General features: G+C 35.9%; 1 protein-coding gene across 1 annotated transcript in view; it reads right to left on the minus strand.

Annotated features, from left to right (window-relative positions):
• Positions 1 to 4871, minus strand: part of LOC109830728 (bifunctional bis(5'-adenosyl)-triphosphatase/adenylylsulfatase FHIT) — a 9572-nt gene extending 4701 nt beyond the window's left edge. Inside the window, exon 1 of the mRNA XM_020398094.1 lies at positions 4566 to 4871. Coding sequence (XP_020253683.1) covers positions 4566 to 4811 — 246 coding nt within the window. The 5' untranslated portion in view covers positions 4812 to 4871. The remainder of the gene's footprint in view (positions 1 to 4565) is intronic.

The raw sequence follows: 17676 nt of genomic DNA on the forward strand, positions 1-17676 counted from the left end.
CTCTAAAGTTTTTAACTTTTGCATCTCATCTTCAACTGTTTAAATTCCAAGGAATATATAGTTAAAACAGGAAGGTAAATTCACATATCTTGGTTGTTTAAAAAATTACACACAAAATGAGGAGATGAATAGATGCATGGGGATCACATTTCTGTTCTCTTCTCATCCCTATCCTTCGCTTAATCTTCATTCTTTGACCAGACCTCTATGCCTTTTAAACCCAAATAAAGTATGCACTGACTATATTTAGTTCCCGGAAAATGTGAAAAACAAACAACTTTCTTTGGAATCCTTTTCTTACAGGTGGAGGTATTCCTTCACTCTCAAAGAGAGACGTCAATGATGCTGAATTTCTATCATTTCACTCAACATGCATAATTGGAAATAGTTGGCAGTAAGCAAAAAAGCAAACAAGTTGAATTTATTATGTGGTTCTTTTAAAAGCACCCACAAAATGAGGAGATGAATAGATGTGTGGGGATCTTGTTTCTGTTCTCTTCTCATCCTTATCCTCTGCTTCATCTTCACTCTTTGACCAAACCTCTATGCCTCTTAAAACCCAAGTAAATCATGCACCGACAATGTGTATTTAGTTTTGGAAAATGTAGATAAGGGTGGATGTATTCCTTCACTCTCAAAGAAAAATGGCAGTGGTGCTAAAGTTCTATTGTTTCACTCAACATGCAGAATTTGAAATAATGGGTAGTAAGCAGAAAAAGAAAACAAAATGAAATAATGATGGCAACTTAGGGTAACACTGCAAGGCTACCGGCTGAAGAGGGAATAACAAAATTTTTCGGCAATCTAGGGGTAACATAACAAGGCCATGGCTAAAGAGGGAATAATAAATTTTTGTGGCAATCGAGTTTTAGGTTGAGATTATGAAAGATGGAAGCATGAAAGAAGAAAGGCCAGATAAAAAAAAGAAGATAACAACATCAATGATTGCCGCGTAGAGATTCAATTCTTTATTAAGTTGGTATAAGAAAACACCAATTATAACTTTATATACTGAGGAATTTATTTTCATCTGCTTAATAAAATCTGTCACTCACACGCATGCACACATGCAACTACAATGACCAAATTGAAGCATATATTCCTCTAGATGTCACCCGGAAAAAGATGAAAAAAGTTCAACGTCAAAGGATATGACCTGCAAAAGTTATATCGTGTAATTAGAATATCAACTAGTAGAGGCTAATATGAAATGGCATTGATTCTCATGCAGATACAATAATTAAAAAAGAAAGGCCGAAGAGTACCTTAGAATTTAATGGTTAAATGGCAAAAGATATTCAATCAGATAAAAATTTACCATAGAAATCAGATAAAAATTTACTATAAAAATTTACCATGGATGAGCTTTTAACAGTAAAAACTGTAAGAGAGATATAAACTGTATATAGATAATAATATAATATAAGAGTGATAAAAACTGTATATCGATAATAATATGTGGCAATCAGCCCACCTAGTAGAAGATAGCATTGTATATCATTTACAAAAGTGATTAAGTCAAGCTTCTCCTAGTGTGGTAAAGTACAAAAGCTAAAAACTAGGGCTTGTATAACAAATCAGCTCATACAAGATGGCATCACCATATGTCATGAATATTTCTATTCCAAATTTGTTATTCGTCTTTAGAAATAAAGAACACTACCCGTTCTTTTGGCTATGATACCATGATATAACATGAAAAATATTGCCTGAAGATAATGATGGTGAGACATATCAAGTAGTCTTAAACTCCAGAAATTTTATGTGAATTAATGATACTTCATTAGTCCCCAGAAAATGTAAAGGGAACAATAAACACTTCCAAAGAATTGATGACAAGGGAAAAAAAAAGAAGAAACATAAAGATAATTATGGTAATCACAGGTACTTCACTTCTGAAAATAGGTAAGTAAATGATTAACATATATCTTCTACTGCCATGAAACATTTTCCCTCTTTTAGAAAGGTACATACTAAGGTCTACAACCAAAATGTTTCAGACAAGAAAGCTTTCTCTCCTTACAGAAGGTAACGCCTCAAGTGAAACAAATTCCACCATCTATTTATTACCAGACTACAAGTCAATTCCTTTCAGAAAGACTTGTAATATGCACTCGTAATTCCAAAAATAAAGAGCAATGCCTAAATTCTACACAACGATATAAAATCGTGGTTCAAATTTTATTATGGAAACATATTTTTACCCGGGTCTCAAATACATCAGTCACCATCTAAATATCTCTACTATACCTCAAATTCTCTTCTTCCTTCAATGAATAAGATGTGAAACCTTTTGCATCTTCAACAATAATAGGATATATATGGAAAAAAATAACAAATAAGAGATCAGAACTATGCACAATTTCTCCCTTCAATTTTCTTAAGTTATGGTAGAAAACATAACAAGTATGAAGCCAGGATCAGAGGAATTGCGATGAATTGCAAGCACAATACTTTTTTCAGAACGAAAGTACAGCAGTACTTGCACAATTATTTATGACTTGCTTGTTCTGAGAAGCATATTGGAAATGAATCTCTCCATTATGCAAATTACTAAGCTAATACTTCAACCGACCTTTTATTATTAGTAGCTTACATTAGTCATTACATTAGACCTGGAACTAGCAAGGAAACCATATTAATCTAATCTCTGCTTCATACTCTACATCCATAGTCAGTGAGATACTTACATAAAAGGGCGCAAACGTGAATTCTAAAATTAAAATAGCTACCAATACTATAGAACTATCATAATTTACTGAAGCTTAAGAAAATAAAATGATAAGACTGCAAAGAGAAAAAATCATTCAAGATTTGATTTCACGATATTAACCACAAGTTATTGATGCAAAGTAACAAAGTTGCAGACTTGCAGTTTGTAAGAGAAATAGAAAACATGAAGTTCTATAATTTTATCACGTTACTACTAACTACTCATACTGTTCACAATGGTTAAATCATCAGTTTTGATTAGGTGCTCCAGTCCTTTTTCTTCAACGATGGCAAGCATTGGATGTGAAATTAGAACCTCTATATCTTAAAAGAAGTATTGATGTTTGTGTTGATGTCTTTGCTGGTCAAACCAAGTTAAAAGACATTATAAAAAACCCCTTAAATCTTAAAAAAATTAACCAGGTAAGATGTGCTCCTTCGTAAAAAAAAACGTGTCCTCAAATAAGAGCTAGTATTTGTATAATGTGATTAGAACCGCTAGAGCACTTTTAGAACCATCATGACACAAAGATATCTAAAGCACAATGGAATTCTATATGTTAGGGTTGGAAAGGCGGACTAGACTAATCTACATGGGCCCAATGAACTCAAAAAGGATCAATCTTAAATTGCGTCATCAGTCCAAAAATGTTTAACTATATATTCATCTTACTCTCTTTCCTATCTGGGACCAAGTGTCATGCCATTTACTAACCTAACAGAAACTTAACAAGTCACTCTCTACAAATCTCTACCTTAGCCCAAATCGAGTCAAGTCCAACTCGAGGCCAGAAGATATGGCTAATGGAAAGTGTGTCTCAAGCACTTCACAAAGGAACAACATAAGGACCAAGGGAGCCCTAACCCAAGCTCAACCAAGTCACATGACCGCCAAATGTAATGTCACATGTGCACCCTACCTCGAGCTCTAGCTAGTATAATAGAATCTTGAACCAAACAGGACGTCCAACAAACATCCATCAAGCCATGGCTCTGATACCAATTTGTTAGGGTTGAAAAGACCCAGTAATATATATACACTAGGTTAATATTGTTGGACCCAATTGACTAAAAAGCATCAATCCTATTTGAGTCATTAATCCAAACATATTTAACCATAAATTCGTTTTACTCTCTTTCCAATGTGGTGCTAAATCTCATCTCATGCATTTTCTACTAGCCTTACGCACACTTAACCAAATGGTTGTGACAAGGTCTCTACACTCTCTATCAATACTATTACTTCTCCAAACCTTCCATTAAACCATAGGAATGTTTCGTAGTTTCTTGACATACTCATAACACTCATGGATTTCTCACTAACCCATCAATTGGCTTACTGTGTGAAGGTGAAAACCCACAATGTTTTTCGGTCATCATCTATTGTGAATTCACCTTTACACAAGCAATAAAAAATCCATGCCCATCAAATGTGGGTTTTCCTTCAGTCAGATGATGATTAAAAAACACCTAGAAACTTTCAAATTGGTGAAAATTTTGTACTTCTATGATTATCTAATTTACCCTTTCAGTAGAAGTTTCCTTAATATATCATTTCAGTGTACCAATAACAATAAATGACTACGGGTTTCTCGCACATCCATCAAATGGCTTACTAGGTTCTATGTCAGGTCCCCTTCGACCGAATCGACATCAGTTAACAGAAAAATTAAGAATCAGTTAACATTTTTTGGGTTATCTTAAACTGTACATTCACATTTACACAAACAATCAATGCGGATTTCCTTCATATGAGTCGATAATTGGAAAAATATATGGAAACTCTCAAACTGGGGAAAACTTTCGCAATTAAAACTACTTCGAAGAGAGAACAAGGAAAAAAAAAGAACGGTACCAGGGACAAGAGGGCGGAGGTTGACCATGGCATAGGAGAGGGGAGATGAGAAGAACACTTCGCTCTTGTGGATCTTGTACGGACCAAAAGTGTACGCGTCGCCCTCCATCTGCGGGCTCGAGCTCGAGAGGCTGGTTCGGGGTTGGGAGGCGAGGGGAGAGCGAGGAATGAGAGAGAGGTTGAGGGCGGTGGAGGTTTTGGGAGCGGCGAAGGACGGGAGGCGAGAGAAGAGCGAGGTTCGCATTCGCCCCCGCGAGGGTTTTATTTTTGTGCTGCTCGTTGGATTTGACGAGGGCCTGAAGTGAAACTGGCATGGCTTATTTTCGCTTTAATACCCGAAAAGTTATTTCAGATTTTTTTTTTTGGAAATTTTTGAAATAGACACTTCCACAAAAATAATCACCAAACGCGACCTATGCCCTACTTAATTATTAAAAAAGACCCAATTTCAGCAAACTGAGTCTATTTTGAAAGAAAAAACCTCTACAAAGTCGGTAGAAATGGGAATCCCGTGGAGTTCCAATGATTTCTACACGATACTCAATCCCGTAGAGATTAATTCTCTGCTCTATGAGATTCTCAATCCATAGACTTTGTTTAGCAATTAAAGTCTATTAAATTCTCAACCCCATAGACTTTTGTTCAACGTTCCAGAGTGTTGTTTTCTCATCCTTCACAACTTGTTTCCTATTAAATACACTGTTTTAAAAAGTCTGCCCTTAGTTCGCCTAGGCATATGCTTAGGCCTAGGTGGTAGCTAGGCCGCCCAACTAGCGCCTAACGTCTTGGCGGTACCTAGGCTGCTCATCTAGGTTTTGGGAATGTTTTGGAAAGCATTGTCTGCTTACGTGACTGCACCATTTAGGCATTGATTGTGATTTTCTGTGTTGCAGCATCCAGGTCCTCCAATCTCTTTTAAACTTGTTTAACCTCCAAATTGGTACATCTCCGATAGCTCCTCTGACCTTTAGCAAAACATCCTCGACCACAACTTAAATGAAGAAAGAAATTTGCCTAGACACTACTCCAGCACCTAAGCTTTCTATCACATTGATATTTACTATCAATTATTACAATTAAAAATAAAAAGAAAACCTCATAGGCTCTTGGCGTCGGGTCTAACGCCTAGGCCTCCTAGCACTTTCTATAACATTGTTAGTCATAATTTTGGCTATTTTAGTATTTAAGTATGCATAGTTTATTGTGGATCTAAGTTTGCTATCTTTTTTTTACAATTTTATATGAATTTAATACATAGTTTAATTAATTATTATAATTAAATAATTTAAAAAATAGTCAAAAGCCTAGGTGCTGCCTAGGCGTACGCCTAGGTGTCTAGGTACTAGGTGTTGGCTCAAACACCTAGTCTGCCTAGCGCCTTCTATAACATTGATTATATACAATTTCAACATCCATATATCCATACATACATAGCCATCGCATATAAATAATCTCTCATAAAAGATTCACAATATGAATGATACACTATCTAAAATATACAGACAATTTGAAAGATGCACAATCATAAAACAACTACTATCTCTTCGAACAATCCAAATATGATAAACAATAAAAAAACGACTAGTATCCAAGTCTCATGTCATACATAAACGTTCTTCAGCATAATCTGAAACACGAAATAAACATCATATAAAACAAAGTTACATACATCTTAGCATTCCTCCCCTCCTTCCTGCCCCCCACCCCGCACCTTGTCTCTTTCCCCTTCCCTATCCCGTCCCCGATGTCTGTGACCATGAGCCTTAATAATCTCAATATATTGTTGTGTATGAGGCTATGTAGTGAGTGGATACTCCTCATCGTGTGGAGCACACTGAGAAGTGTATGCTACATCATCACATACCATAGAAGATCTCGCCCTACATCTTCATCATGTGTATACCTCCTTCATATAATGGTGAGGTTTGTCATCGCGTCCTTCAAACTCGTCGACATGATTCCTCCAGAACAATTAGCTATCATCCGTCTGATCTTGTTGAATACAGATAATGCTTACGTATCCTAAATATCAGCAATACTCTCAAATATATCTTCTTCAATGTCATCAAATGCTTGGACCTGCATTTTGATCAAAATATACACAACTTAGTAAGTCATATGATATCAAAAGGAAATCTTTTTGCTTTAGTTTAAAACTTACATAATCTCTTTCGACCATTTCCTCGGGCATATAGCTTTCTGGTGGTGGGCGTGGTGTGAGTCTAGCTATTGGGTGAGGGTCAGAAATTATCCATCTTAGTGTGATATCCCAATACCAACACTGATATTGTGCACATAGTATGCCAACTCTTTCATACTCTACAAACTGGTGTCTATCATTCCACTTGTTTATGAAGGATTCATGTTGTCTCCCCTAATATGTATGATGTAATCTCCTCCATCGCACTCGCTTAACTATCTCAATAGGATCAAACAAATGATGTGATAAATGAAACTATGACAAAATACGATTTGGTACATGCATCTCTACAATCTTAATACAAATCAACAGTACTTTGGCTCTCCATAAATGAGTGCCCTCTCTACATCTAGCTACAAGGGAATCGAGAACATCGGGAGTATATGGCATCCATTTGAATTGAAAATTATTTTAAAAACACATATATTAGCATATTATCCATTATTATGTAAGAAATGAATTTGCTGCAAGTGACCGGTAAATTACATCATAGTAAATGTTGAAATCCAAGGAGGGAGATTTTGGCTTTAAAATGAGTTTTTTCCCTTTTTATAAAGTTAGTTGAAAAGATGTCTTTATAAAAAGTGTTTCAGAATGTATTCTTGAATTTTTGTTAAGAAAAAGAAAAATGAAAATTAGAAAGAGGGAGATAAAAGAGAACTGAAACACAAACAAGAAAAGAGAAAAGGAAAAACAAAGCAAAAGAGATAAAAATAAAAACAACATAAAAGAATAAGAAAATGGAGGAATAAAAGAACTAAAAAATAGAAAATGAAAGAAAAGATGACAAGTAACAAACTAAGAAATAGGAAATAAAGAGAAAGCATAAGAAAATTAAACTATGAAGTTAGAATAAATTTTAGTAGATAATTATTTATTAGATCTAGAACTTACTTTTTTAATTTATTTTCAGAATTAACAAGCATAACCTATCAATCTATTTAAAGAAAGCATAGCTTATCAAAATATATTTTAAAAATAAATAAAATTTTATGCATAGACGATCAAGTGAAAATAATAATCCTAGAATACTAATAAGCAAAAGTTATCAAATTATTTAAAGAAAGTATAATCTATCAAATTAGAATATTCTATCAACTATTATTTTGATTGACCAATTATACACAAATAATTAAGGCATAAAAGAGAGAAAATCTAATTCTAACAAATAAGTTATACTGGTTTCCTCTTGTCGTGATTACCCTAAGAAATTTAGCCGCACATATTATCTTTAATTCCTAACTAACTTATAAAAGAAAGCATGAATAAAAAGACAAGAAAAGAAAGTAATTATAAAAAGCAAATAAAAAGAAAGAAAATAAACTAACTATATAAACATGAAAATAAAACTAGAAAAAAATTATAAGAAAGAAAATAAACTGACTAATAATGAGCATGAAAATTAAACAAATCAAGACAAGGTATGAATTAAAGAAATTAATTTTGAACTAATTTCCTAAATATGCAATCCTAATTAAGAAAAAAAATTTAAAAATTAAAAACTCACATTGAGAGAGGTTGGTCCCTCTTGTAAACCCAAATTTCTTTAAGTTTTCATAAAAAAGAAATTTAAACAAAGAAAACTTTTCTATTTTTATTGCAAAACTAAGTATTACAATATTTGAAAGGCACAAAATAACACCATTCTAACCTCTAAAGCAGGATTTGAAAATTTTTTTTTTCACACCTCTCACTGTCACTCTCAACCTCTATTAACAGAGTACATAAATCAATATCAAACCTATGATAAAGGTTGACCTCCAAGAAATAATTTTTGACCATTGATTTGTTTTTCCCTTATTTTGACTAGGTAACAGTATGAGTATTGATAAGGGTATCAATGCTAGTATTGATACTAGTATTAATGCTACTGTCGATACCCAATTGGCTAATTTTAAAATTTCGCTAAAATTCTCTTGGGCTTTTGGGTTTGTTGATCTGGATTTCTCTTGAGGCTCATTTAAGCTCTTATTTTCTTCATTCTCCTCAATTTATGGGTTTCCTAAAAACCAAGACAAAAACACAATGTTGATAATTTTCTTGCATGAAACTTAATTTGAAATAGAGGTATAAAAATATAATAAATATTTTAATCAAATACCCGCACATCTAAACTTTTCTAGTCCTCTAGCAAAGAAAGAAAAAAATTATAACTCAATTACAAAGGAATCATTGTCGTATTTAGCACATATAACAGGCTTTAAACCTCTAGATTATCCTAGAGGATGAATTCTAGTCTTGTGAGGGTTTGTAGTTAATATATCCACAAAATTTGGTCACTTGACAATTTGAAAAAGTTAATGTAGAAATGATTGAATTGATATTTTTAAATAATCAAATTAAAGCTAGTTTTTATTGAAGAAAATATTTTTATGCATAACTCCAAAGTAAATCTCTTAGAAAATATTTTTATTGTAGTTGTACAAAACCATGACAAACTTTAAAAACTTATATTTAAAATTTTAAAAAGAACAAGCTAACCTTTTTGCTTCAATCAATTTACAAGCCTCTTGATTAATTTTATTTTCCAAGAACTATATTTAAGGTGATTCTATCTTACTAAACCTAAGTTGACTGAGCAATTAATCTTGAGGTGTATTTATATACTTATTGACCTAAGTCCAATTGAGTTAGGACCCATTGGCCTAAATCTTATTACATCGTCACTTAGAAAACCCAATAAAATAGAAAAAATCACCAAGGAATAAAAATATATGCCTCTGTGTGTGCGTGTCTGTATGTACAAATACATATATATTATGGTGTTCACTCACCCAAGATACAGTATTTGTGAGATGATACGATAAGAGTCCTAAGCAAAACAAACTTAACCCTTTGACCGACTCCCACAGTCATCTCTCGGCCTTAGGGAAAAGAGTTCCCTAGTCAACTCTCAAGAGTTCCAGGCATTCAGCTCCTCAGTCGAATCAAGCCATTGGCTCTTTATCAAGGTAAGCCTAAGGCATAATATTTAGTCAAATCCTCTGATACAACTCGACCATCATGGCTAGATTATAAGACCTTGGTACCTTATTAGGGATAAACCCATGACACAATTGCAGAGGCTTCGGCCCCACCTACTCATCAAGCCGACACCCTGGTGTCGACATAAGAGGCGATACTAACCGGTACGAGAGATCCTGAACTCCCAAACAAGCTGACACTCTTGAGTCGACACGAAAGGCGGTGTCGGACGACCCTATTATTAAGGACGACCTTATTTAGGGCACTCGACCACTCACTGGATATTTTTTAGAAATGACTTAAGGGACGTTTCCTACTGTCGACTAAGTTGAGGACTCGACTCCGGTCTCAAGCCTCTCCCCTGGAGCAAATGTCGACATCTCAGTCCACCTCGAATAAGCCTTATCCAGATTCTGGCCTGATAAGTCTCCATGACTTATCAACTCAATCACTTCCCAGGAAAAGCGGAGACGTCCTCTCCAGAGTTGAAGTGACTTCCCCTCCAGTGGCCAGCCGACACCTGTAAAGCGAGAGACGACTCAGAATGCCCACGTGCCTTCTGCCACACTCGCAAGTCACTTCCAAGAAGTGCGGAGACGCTATCTCCCATGCTGAGATGACTTCCCCTCCAGTCGCCAGCCGACACCTATAGAGCGAGGGATGACTCACCTTCCAGCTCACACTTTATCACCGCCATTCTGCATGACCAAAATAACTAGTCTGCCATGGACATCCGCTCTATATATGGAGGTTGTTCACCATCAGAAAGAGGTAGAATCTAACCTAACAAAAAACTCTCGGAGTAGTTTAAATCTTCCTCCTAATCTAAACCTGAGAGAGGATCATATCTAATACACATAGCATAAGAACACATAGTTCTAAAACTCCACTCAAATTCACGTTTATCAACTGACTTGACCATCGGAGGTACCACGAGGGAACTAGTGTTCACCCTCTTACGAGTTTGTTCTTTTGGCCTTTACAACGGATCTAAATATCCTAGTTCAAGAACAAGGCATAAAGTCGAAGAAGGGAGCGGGCCCTCCTTCATCCTTCATCATCCCGCAACAATCCTCAACTGGAGTGATAGTCTATTTGCTATCCAGCATCAATAATTTGGCGCCCATCGTGGGGCCCCTCTTCTTTTTCGAGAAGACATGTTGTGTTCTATCAAGGATCTGATTCTACTCATCATAAAGAACAATATCAGAGTTACATCATCCAAACTAAATGAAGTCAGAAGTTGCATCATTCAAGCTAAGGAGGATTAGCCTATGGCTATGAGGAGCCAGCATAGGCATAGCCCTCAAGGGCCCCTACAGCTTTCTGAGGAGCATTTGCTAAACAGGCTATCCACTAGACGATGAGACCGCTTTCAAAACCCCGAAAGCCCTCCTGGAGAAGACATACCACTATGATGATTGTCTGGCTTGAACATGCACCACAGGCTTCTTATCGCTACCACAGATGAACTCCAGACGAACTCCATCTTCTGGACAGCCAAGAGACCTGGAGTTGGATCACAAAGCCAAACCCTACCTCCTCTAAGGGTTATGAGTAGATCCAATATCACTGAAGCTCCCACTGGTAATAGCTCATATGAGCATAAGGAGCAATGATTAAGTCTGTGATAGGTGCATGGGACCATGGAGATACTTTGTAGAAAACTCCTATCAGACTGGGACGAGATTGCGGGAAAATCGTGAGGGCTTGTCAACTGATCTTCTCAGGAAGATTAACAGTCCTGTGCTCCACAAACAAGCACCACTAGAGTAACCTCAGCTATGGTGGTCAAAGCATGTGACCCGCATGATCCCCATAAAGGAGAGTTCTCCATTCACAGCATAGTCCAGTTCCCAATGCTCCAGAAGCTCCTTCAAGAACCACTGTGGTTTGTCATTTTCAAGGAGTACAATACTGGCTGGTGGATTCTTTCTCCAAGAGAGTTTCCACCACAAAAGGTACCATGTAGCTTCTGGTTGTGCCCTCAACCCTCACATGGAAAACGACATTCGACATAATTCATGGTGTATGGGCAGTTCCTTTCACCAAAAGATGGCATGCCAACCATCAGCCTTCAAGGCCTTACTGAAGGTTCGGACTAAAAAAAACCTCGGCTGATGAGATGACAAATAGAGTTTCGACTCATCTTCGCCATACCAATAAGTTGTCCACTATGAAAGCAAGCAAAATCTAACTAAAAGAGGTTTTGTACTGGCAGCCTCACCCACTACAAAATTACCTTTGAAGCAGAGCCAAAGCAAGATCACAAGTGGTTCAACCTCCTTCAAGCATCAAATGTCTGCGAAGGATACTTTTCATGACAATATAAAATACAAAACTGATAAAATGTTATTCAATATGAATTAACTCTAATCTCGCAAGGATCAATGCTTCACTATGGCCAAAGACCTAGACGTCATATAAGACCTAGGCACCCCAATCAAGCCCTTGGTACTTCTTCAGGGTAAACCCAAGACACAACGACTCCTCAGTCGAATATCAAGATCTTGGCTCTTTATTAAGGTAAGCATAAGGTACAATGACTTCTCAGTCGAATATCAAGCCCTTGGTACCTCTTCAGGGTAAACCTAAGGCATAATGACTCCTCAGTCGAATATCAAGCCCTTGGTACCTCTTCAGGGTAAACCCAAGGTACAACGACTTCTCAATCGAATATCAAGCCCTTGGTACCTCTTCAGGGTAAACCCAAGACACAATGACTTCTCAGTCGAATATCAAGCCCTTGGTACCTCTTCAGGGTAAACACAAGGCATAACGACTCCTCAGTCGAATATCAAGCTCTTAGTACCTCTTAAGAGTAAACCCAAGGCACAACGACTTCTCAGTCAAATATCAAACCCTTGGCTCTTTATCAAGGTAAGCCCAAGGTACAATGACTTTTCAGTTGAATATCAAGCCCTTGGTACCTCTTTAGGGTAAACACAAGGCACAATGACTTCTGAGTCGAATATCAAGCCCTTGGCTCTTTATCAAGATAAGCCCAAGGCACGATGACTCCTCAGTCGAATATTAAGCCCTTGGTACCTCTTTAGGGTAAACCCAAGGCATAATGACTCCTCAGTCGGATAAACAAATCCTTAGCTCTTTATCAGGGTAAGCACAAGGCACAACATATGGTCGATTCCTCCGGCTTTCATCGATTATCATGGACAAGCCCTTGGTACCTTATCAGGAATAAATCTAAGGCATAACCCTTTGGCTGACTCCCACAGTCATCTCTCGGCCGTAGGGGAAGAAAAGCCCTAGTCAACCCTCAAGAGTTCTAGGCAAATGACTTCTCAGTCGAATATCAAGACCTTGGTACCTCTTCAGGGTAAACCCAAGGCACAATGACTCCTTAGTCGAATATCAAGTTCTTGGCTCTTTATTAAGGTAAGCCCAAGGCACAACGACTTCTCAGTTGAATATCAAGCCCTTGGTTCTTTATCAAGGTAAGCCCAAGACACAATGACTTTTCAGTTGAATATCAAGCCCTTGGATCTTTATCAAGGTATCCAAGGCACAACGACGCCTCAGTTGAATATCAAGACCTTGGTATCTCTTTAGGGTAAACCCAAGGTACAATGACATCTCAGTCGGATAAACAAATCCTTGGCTCTTTATCGAGGTAAGCTCAAGGCACAACATATGGTCGATTCTTCCGGCTCTCATCGATCATCATGGACAAGCCCTTGGTACCTTATCAGGAATAAATTCAAGGCATAACCATTTGGCTGACTCCCACAATCATCTCTCGGCCTTAGGGGAAGAAAAGCCCTAGTTAACTCTCAAGAGTTCTAGGCAAACGGCTTCTTAGTCTGTCACGTCCCGCTTTCCAAAATACCAGGGAATCGAAACGTGAACAAGCCCGTGACGTATTAGATTTAGAAGAAATATACACTATCATTTTTTCTCTTTTCTTTTATTCTCAATCCAATACGCTAAGCGTCTGGAAATAAATACAATGCAAAGGCACAAGTACCCGATCATAATCAGCAAGAATATAATGAACAATACAGAATATGAAATAGACATATCATCAAAAGTAGATCATTCAAGACATAAAATATTCGGGTCAAACATGCCCTTATACAAAACTGAATAAATGAATACTAAAGAGATACAAAATTCTATCGATCAATGGAAAAAGAAAAAACTAAAAAAGTAAAATGAAAGTAAAACTAAGTTTCGGTTTATTCTGCTCGGTTTGCAAGGCACTCCTGCTGAGAATATCCTGACTCTAGCACATCTTCAAACTAGACCTATTCTTCCTCTAAGTCTGACGTACACCAGAAAAAATAGGTGTATGTCAGCGTGCATGACACACAGCAAGACCCCACAAAACAAATAGAACGAACAAAAACCCAAGCGAAAAACGATACGATAACAAAAATGACAAAAGAACGTGCAACAGGAAATCCAACAAAATTAACATTCAATCCACTACTAAAATGTAATAATCAGAAGAATCCAAAAATTAAACGGGTAACGAGATCATGCAGCTAGTGATCAGAATAATCATCCAAGTATCAAAGTCATACAACTAGATGAAATTAATACTTAAAAATTTATAACAAGAGACGTAGTACGTCGAGCGAAATAATCCAAACAAGGAAACCCTAATGTATATACCATATATCTCGAATTATAGATAATTAAATATTAATCCCGACCTATGTATGAAAAGAAAAATGACTGGCCTACGTCTCACAAGAATCCATAATCATCCAAGTGATAAAATCATACTACTAGCATCCTATCACAACTCACTGGTCCACATCTCAACAAAACTAACAAAGTCCACCATAAAGCACGCAAGCATATTATTCTTGTTTTACATGTTATTTGAATTGGGGAAGAATATTTTGATGTATATAATCTGGTCCTCGTAAACCTATTCAGGGTCCGCCTTCAAGTCAAGTATTGGCCCTCTGGCCCATGTATATAACACTCATGATATCACGATAACAGGAAAGCGTTGTGCTCATTTATATACATGCTATATTCTCTGTCTAATTCTCCTTTATAACCCTATGTTTGTCATATTAATTACACAATTGTACATGAAATATTGTGCACTAGCCATGGAGTTACCGTGGAACGACTTCTGTAAAACTATGAAAATAACCGTGACCCATAACATGTCCGATCAAGAGTGCATCGTCTAGTCAATGCTATAATAGTAATAGTCAAGAAACCTTATACCGGGTAATCGATATCAAGGGAATTCGAGACTCCTCACATCCGGATATCGATGTTGAGTGAGTATAGTCATGCTTTGAAGCACGCTTATAAATCATACTTTTAACAGGAGTCGTCTTCATGTACAGTCTCTCCTATTGGATAACACCTAGGTGATAAAACAATAAGCTTTCACACAGCTATTCATGCTAAGCAATCCCACGCAGGTAATAATATATCACAGACTAATCTAATTAATTAACTCATAGCAGATCTAGAAATTGAATGACGAGTCACATAATAATTTACGATAAAACTAAGAATTAAAATAAAACAATCAAGGTTCGGGATCTTGCCTCGGGTTATGTCGAACGAATCGACGCTGATGGTGCGGGTCCGCGGTCTGATCTGGGTGCTGTTAGACCCTAGAGGGGGGAGGGTGATTAGGGTCTTATGCTAATCTAATCCGATTTTATGTCAATAAAAACTAATTAACAAATTATTCTTGTAAGAGAGATATACAATATGTTACAAGCAAGAATAAGCAATATGAACAAAGGTAAATATCCTAGCAATGAGATATACTATGGGATATATGCAAGGATATATAATTAACACAAGAGTAAACAATCTAAACTAGATAGTGGGCAATATAATCAACAAGCAATATACAAAGACGATATAAGATATGAACATAAAAATAAGTGCGCCAATGTAATCACAAACAAACGATATGATTACGGAGTTCGGTCCCCACGACCTACGTCTCCGCTCCTCACCTCGAGGAGATCTCCACTATCACAATCGGGTTTTCTACGTTCACCCGAATAACATTTACACCTCACAATACGATTTTCTAGTTTACTGAAAACTCTACAACTCACACACTCTTGCAATCCCACTCTACACCCTCTCAAGTGTTGAAACTAGACATGTCTCCCTCAAGTGCTCAGATACAACCTCTTCCTAGGTTCGTCAACCGACACCACTCCTTTTGGGATGATCCCCGACTCTCGCCACACACTTCTCTCGGTGTACAAGTGTATTACAAAGTGATTCTCACGATAAGCATAATTACAATAAATGATTGTTCTCTAATATGGATGAGAACACAATGAAAGCTCACACTCAATTGTTACAACTCTCACCAACCTAAATATACAATATATGCAAATACAATAAGCTCAAGTGGGTGTGTGTAAACAATGAGTGAAATCAAATCAACTAAACTCAACATAAAATTAGCTTTAATAAAATGATAATCAAATAAATAGATGTAAAGCTAGAAATAGAGTTTAGAAAACTTTTCAATAGATCAAGAGGTAGAGGGAGAATAGTTGGATGCCCAAACACCAATAGATGATCTCCTCAAGCTCTTGTGAAATTAATTTTACAAACTCAAACTTCCAAATGCTTAAAAGCTTCTTAAACAAACTTAAACCAAACTTAAACCCTTGTTTAAAACTCTTTAAACTTGTTTTAAAAACACTGTCTTGTTGTTGAAGAGCTGAAGGCAATGGGGTATTTATACCTACTCAAAACATCAGCCAAAATAACATCATCAGTTCGGCGGTCGATCGTGAGAAACTGTCCGTCGACCGCGAAGCATAAAATCCAAAAGAACCGTTTTGAAAAGCTGGCGGTCGACCGCGAAAGTCTCTGGATGAGCCACGATCGATCGTCACGGTCGACCGTGAGCCATAAAAAGGCAAGCTGGGTTTCTGGACTGTAGGCGGTCGACCGTGGCGGTCGACCGCAAACTGATACAGAAAATATACAGGTTTTGAAAGTTGTTTTCTGATTTTAAAACTCTGTTTAAAAATATCAAATAAATTCCAAAAAATATAAAACTTTGGGAAATAATTATAGATATAATAATACACATGCTACAAAAACTGGTTTTTAGAAAGGACCTTTCAAATGAAAAATATCATCATTTTGCAAAATAGTCCAAAACATGAAAATGTAAACATATGAGTTTTGACATTTTAGCTTAATCATGTTTTGAAACATTACAAAATGATTATATAGACTTAATAAAAGATGTATATAATTGTTATTAAGTCCATAAACAATGAATATAGTATTTTCACAAATACAATAGCATATGAAACATATGAGTATGAATATGAATATATATTTGTTTTATATCTATGAAATTAAACCAAACCAACTTATCCACATAAAAACAAACATGTATGAATATAAATATTTATTTATATGCTTGTAAAAACTTTGTTTGTGGATAAACCAAAATTCAAAATGTGTACATATATATATAACTATAACTATAACTATATATATATATATATATATATATATATATATATATATATATATATATATATATATATATATATATATATATATATATATATATATATATATATATATATATATATATATATATATATATATATATATATATATATATATATATATATATATATATATATATATATATATATATATATATATATATATATATTGTTTATATATATAACTATATAACTATATATATACATAGAAACCAATAAAATGTGTGTGTATATGATATTGAGCTTAAAGTACTTAACACACATAATATAAACTCCTAAACTAAATTACCCAAGCTTGTGATCTTCAATGAAGCTCTATCCTGGTACACTTGCGGATGAAGCTTGAACTTGGATCTTTAACTTGAATTGCATAGCTTCACTCCACAATTCCACCAACCTCCATTTGATATGATCGTGAATGAGCAATTCCATCCATCCTCCAA

Source organism: Asparagus officinalis, chromosome 2 (assembly GCF_001876935.1).
Source record: "Asparagus officinalis chromosome 2, Aspof.V1, whole genome shotgun sequence".
NCBI classification, from domain to species: domain Eukaryota; kingdom Viridiplantae; phylum Streptophyta; class Magnoliopsida; order Asparagales; family Asparagaceae; genus Asparagus; species Asparagus officinalis.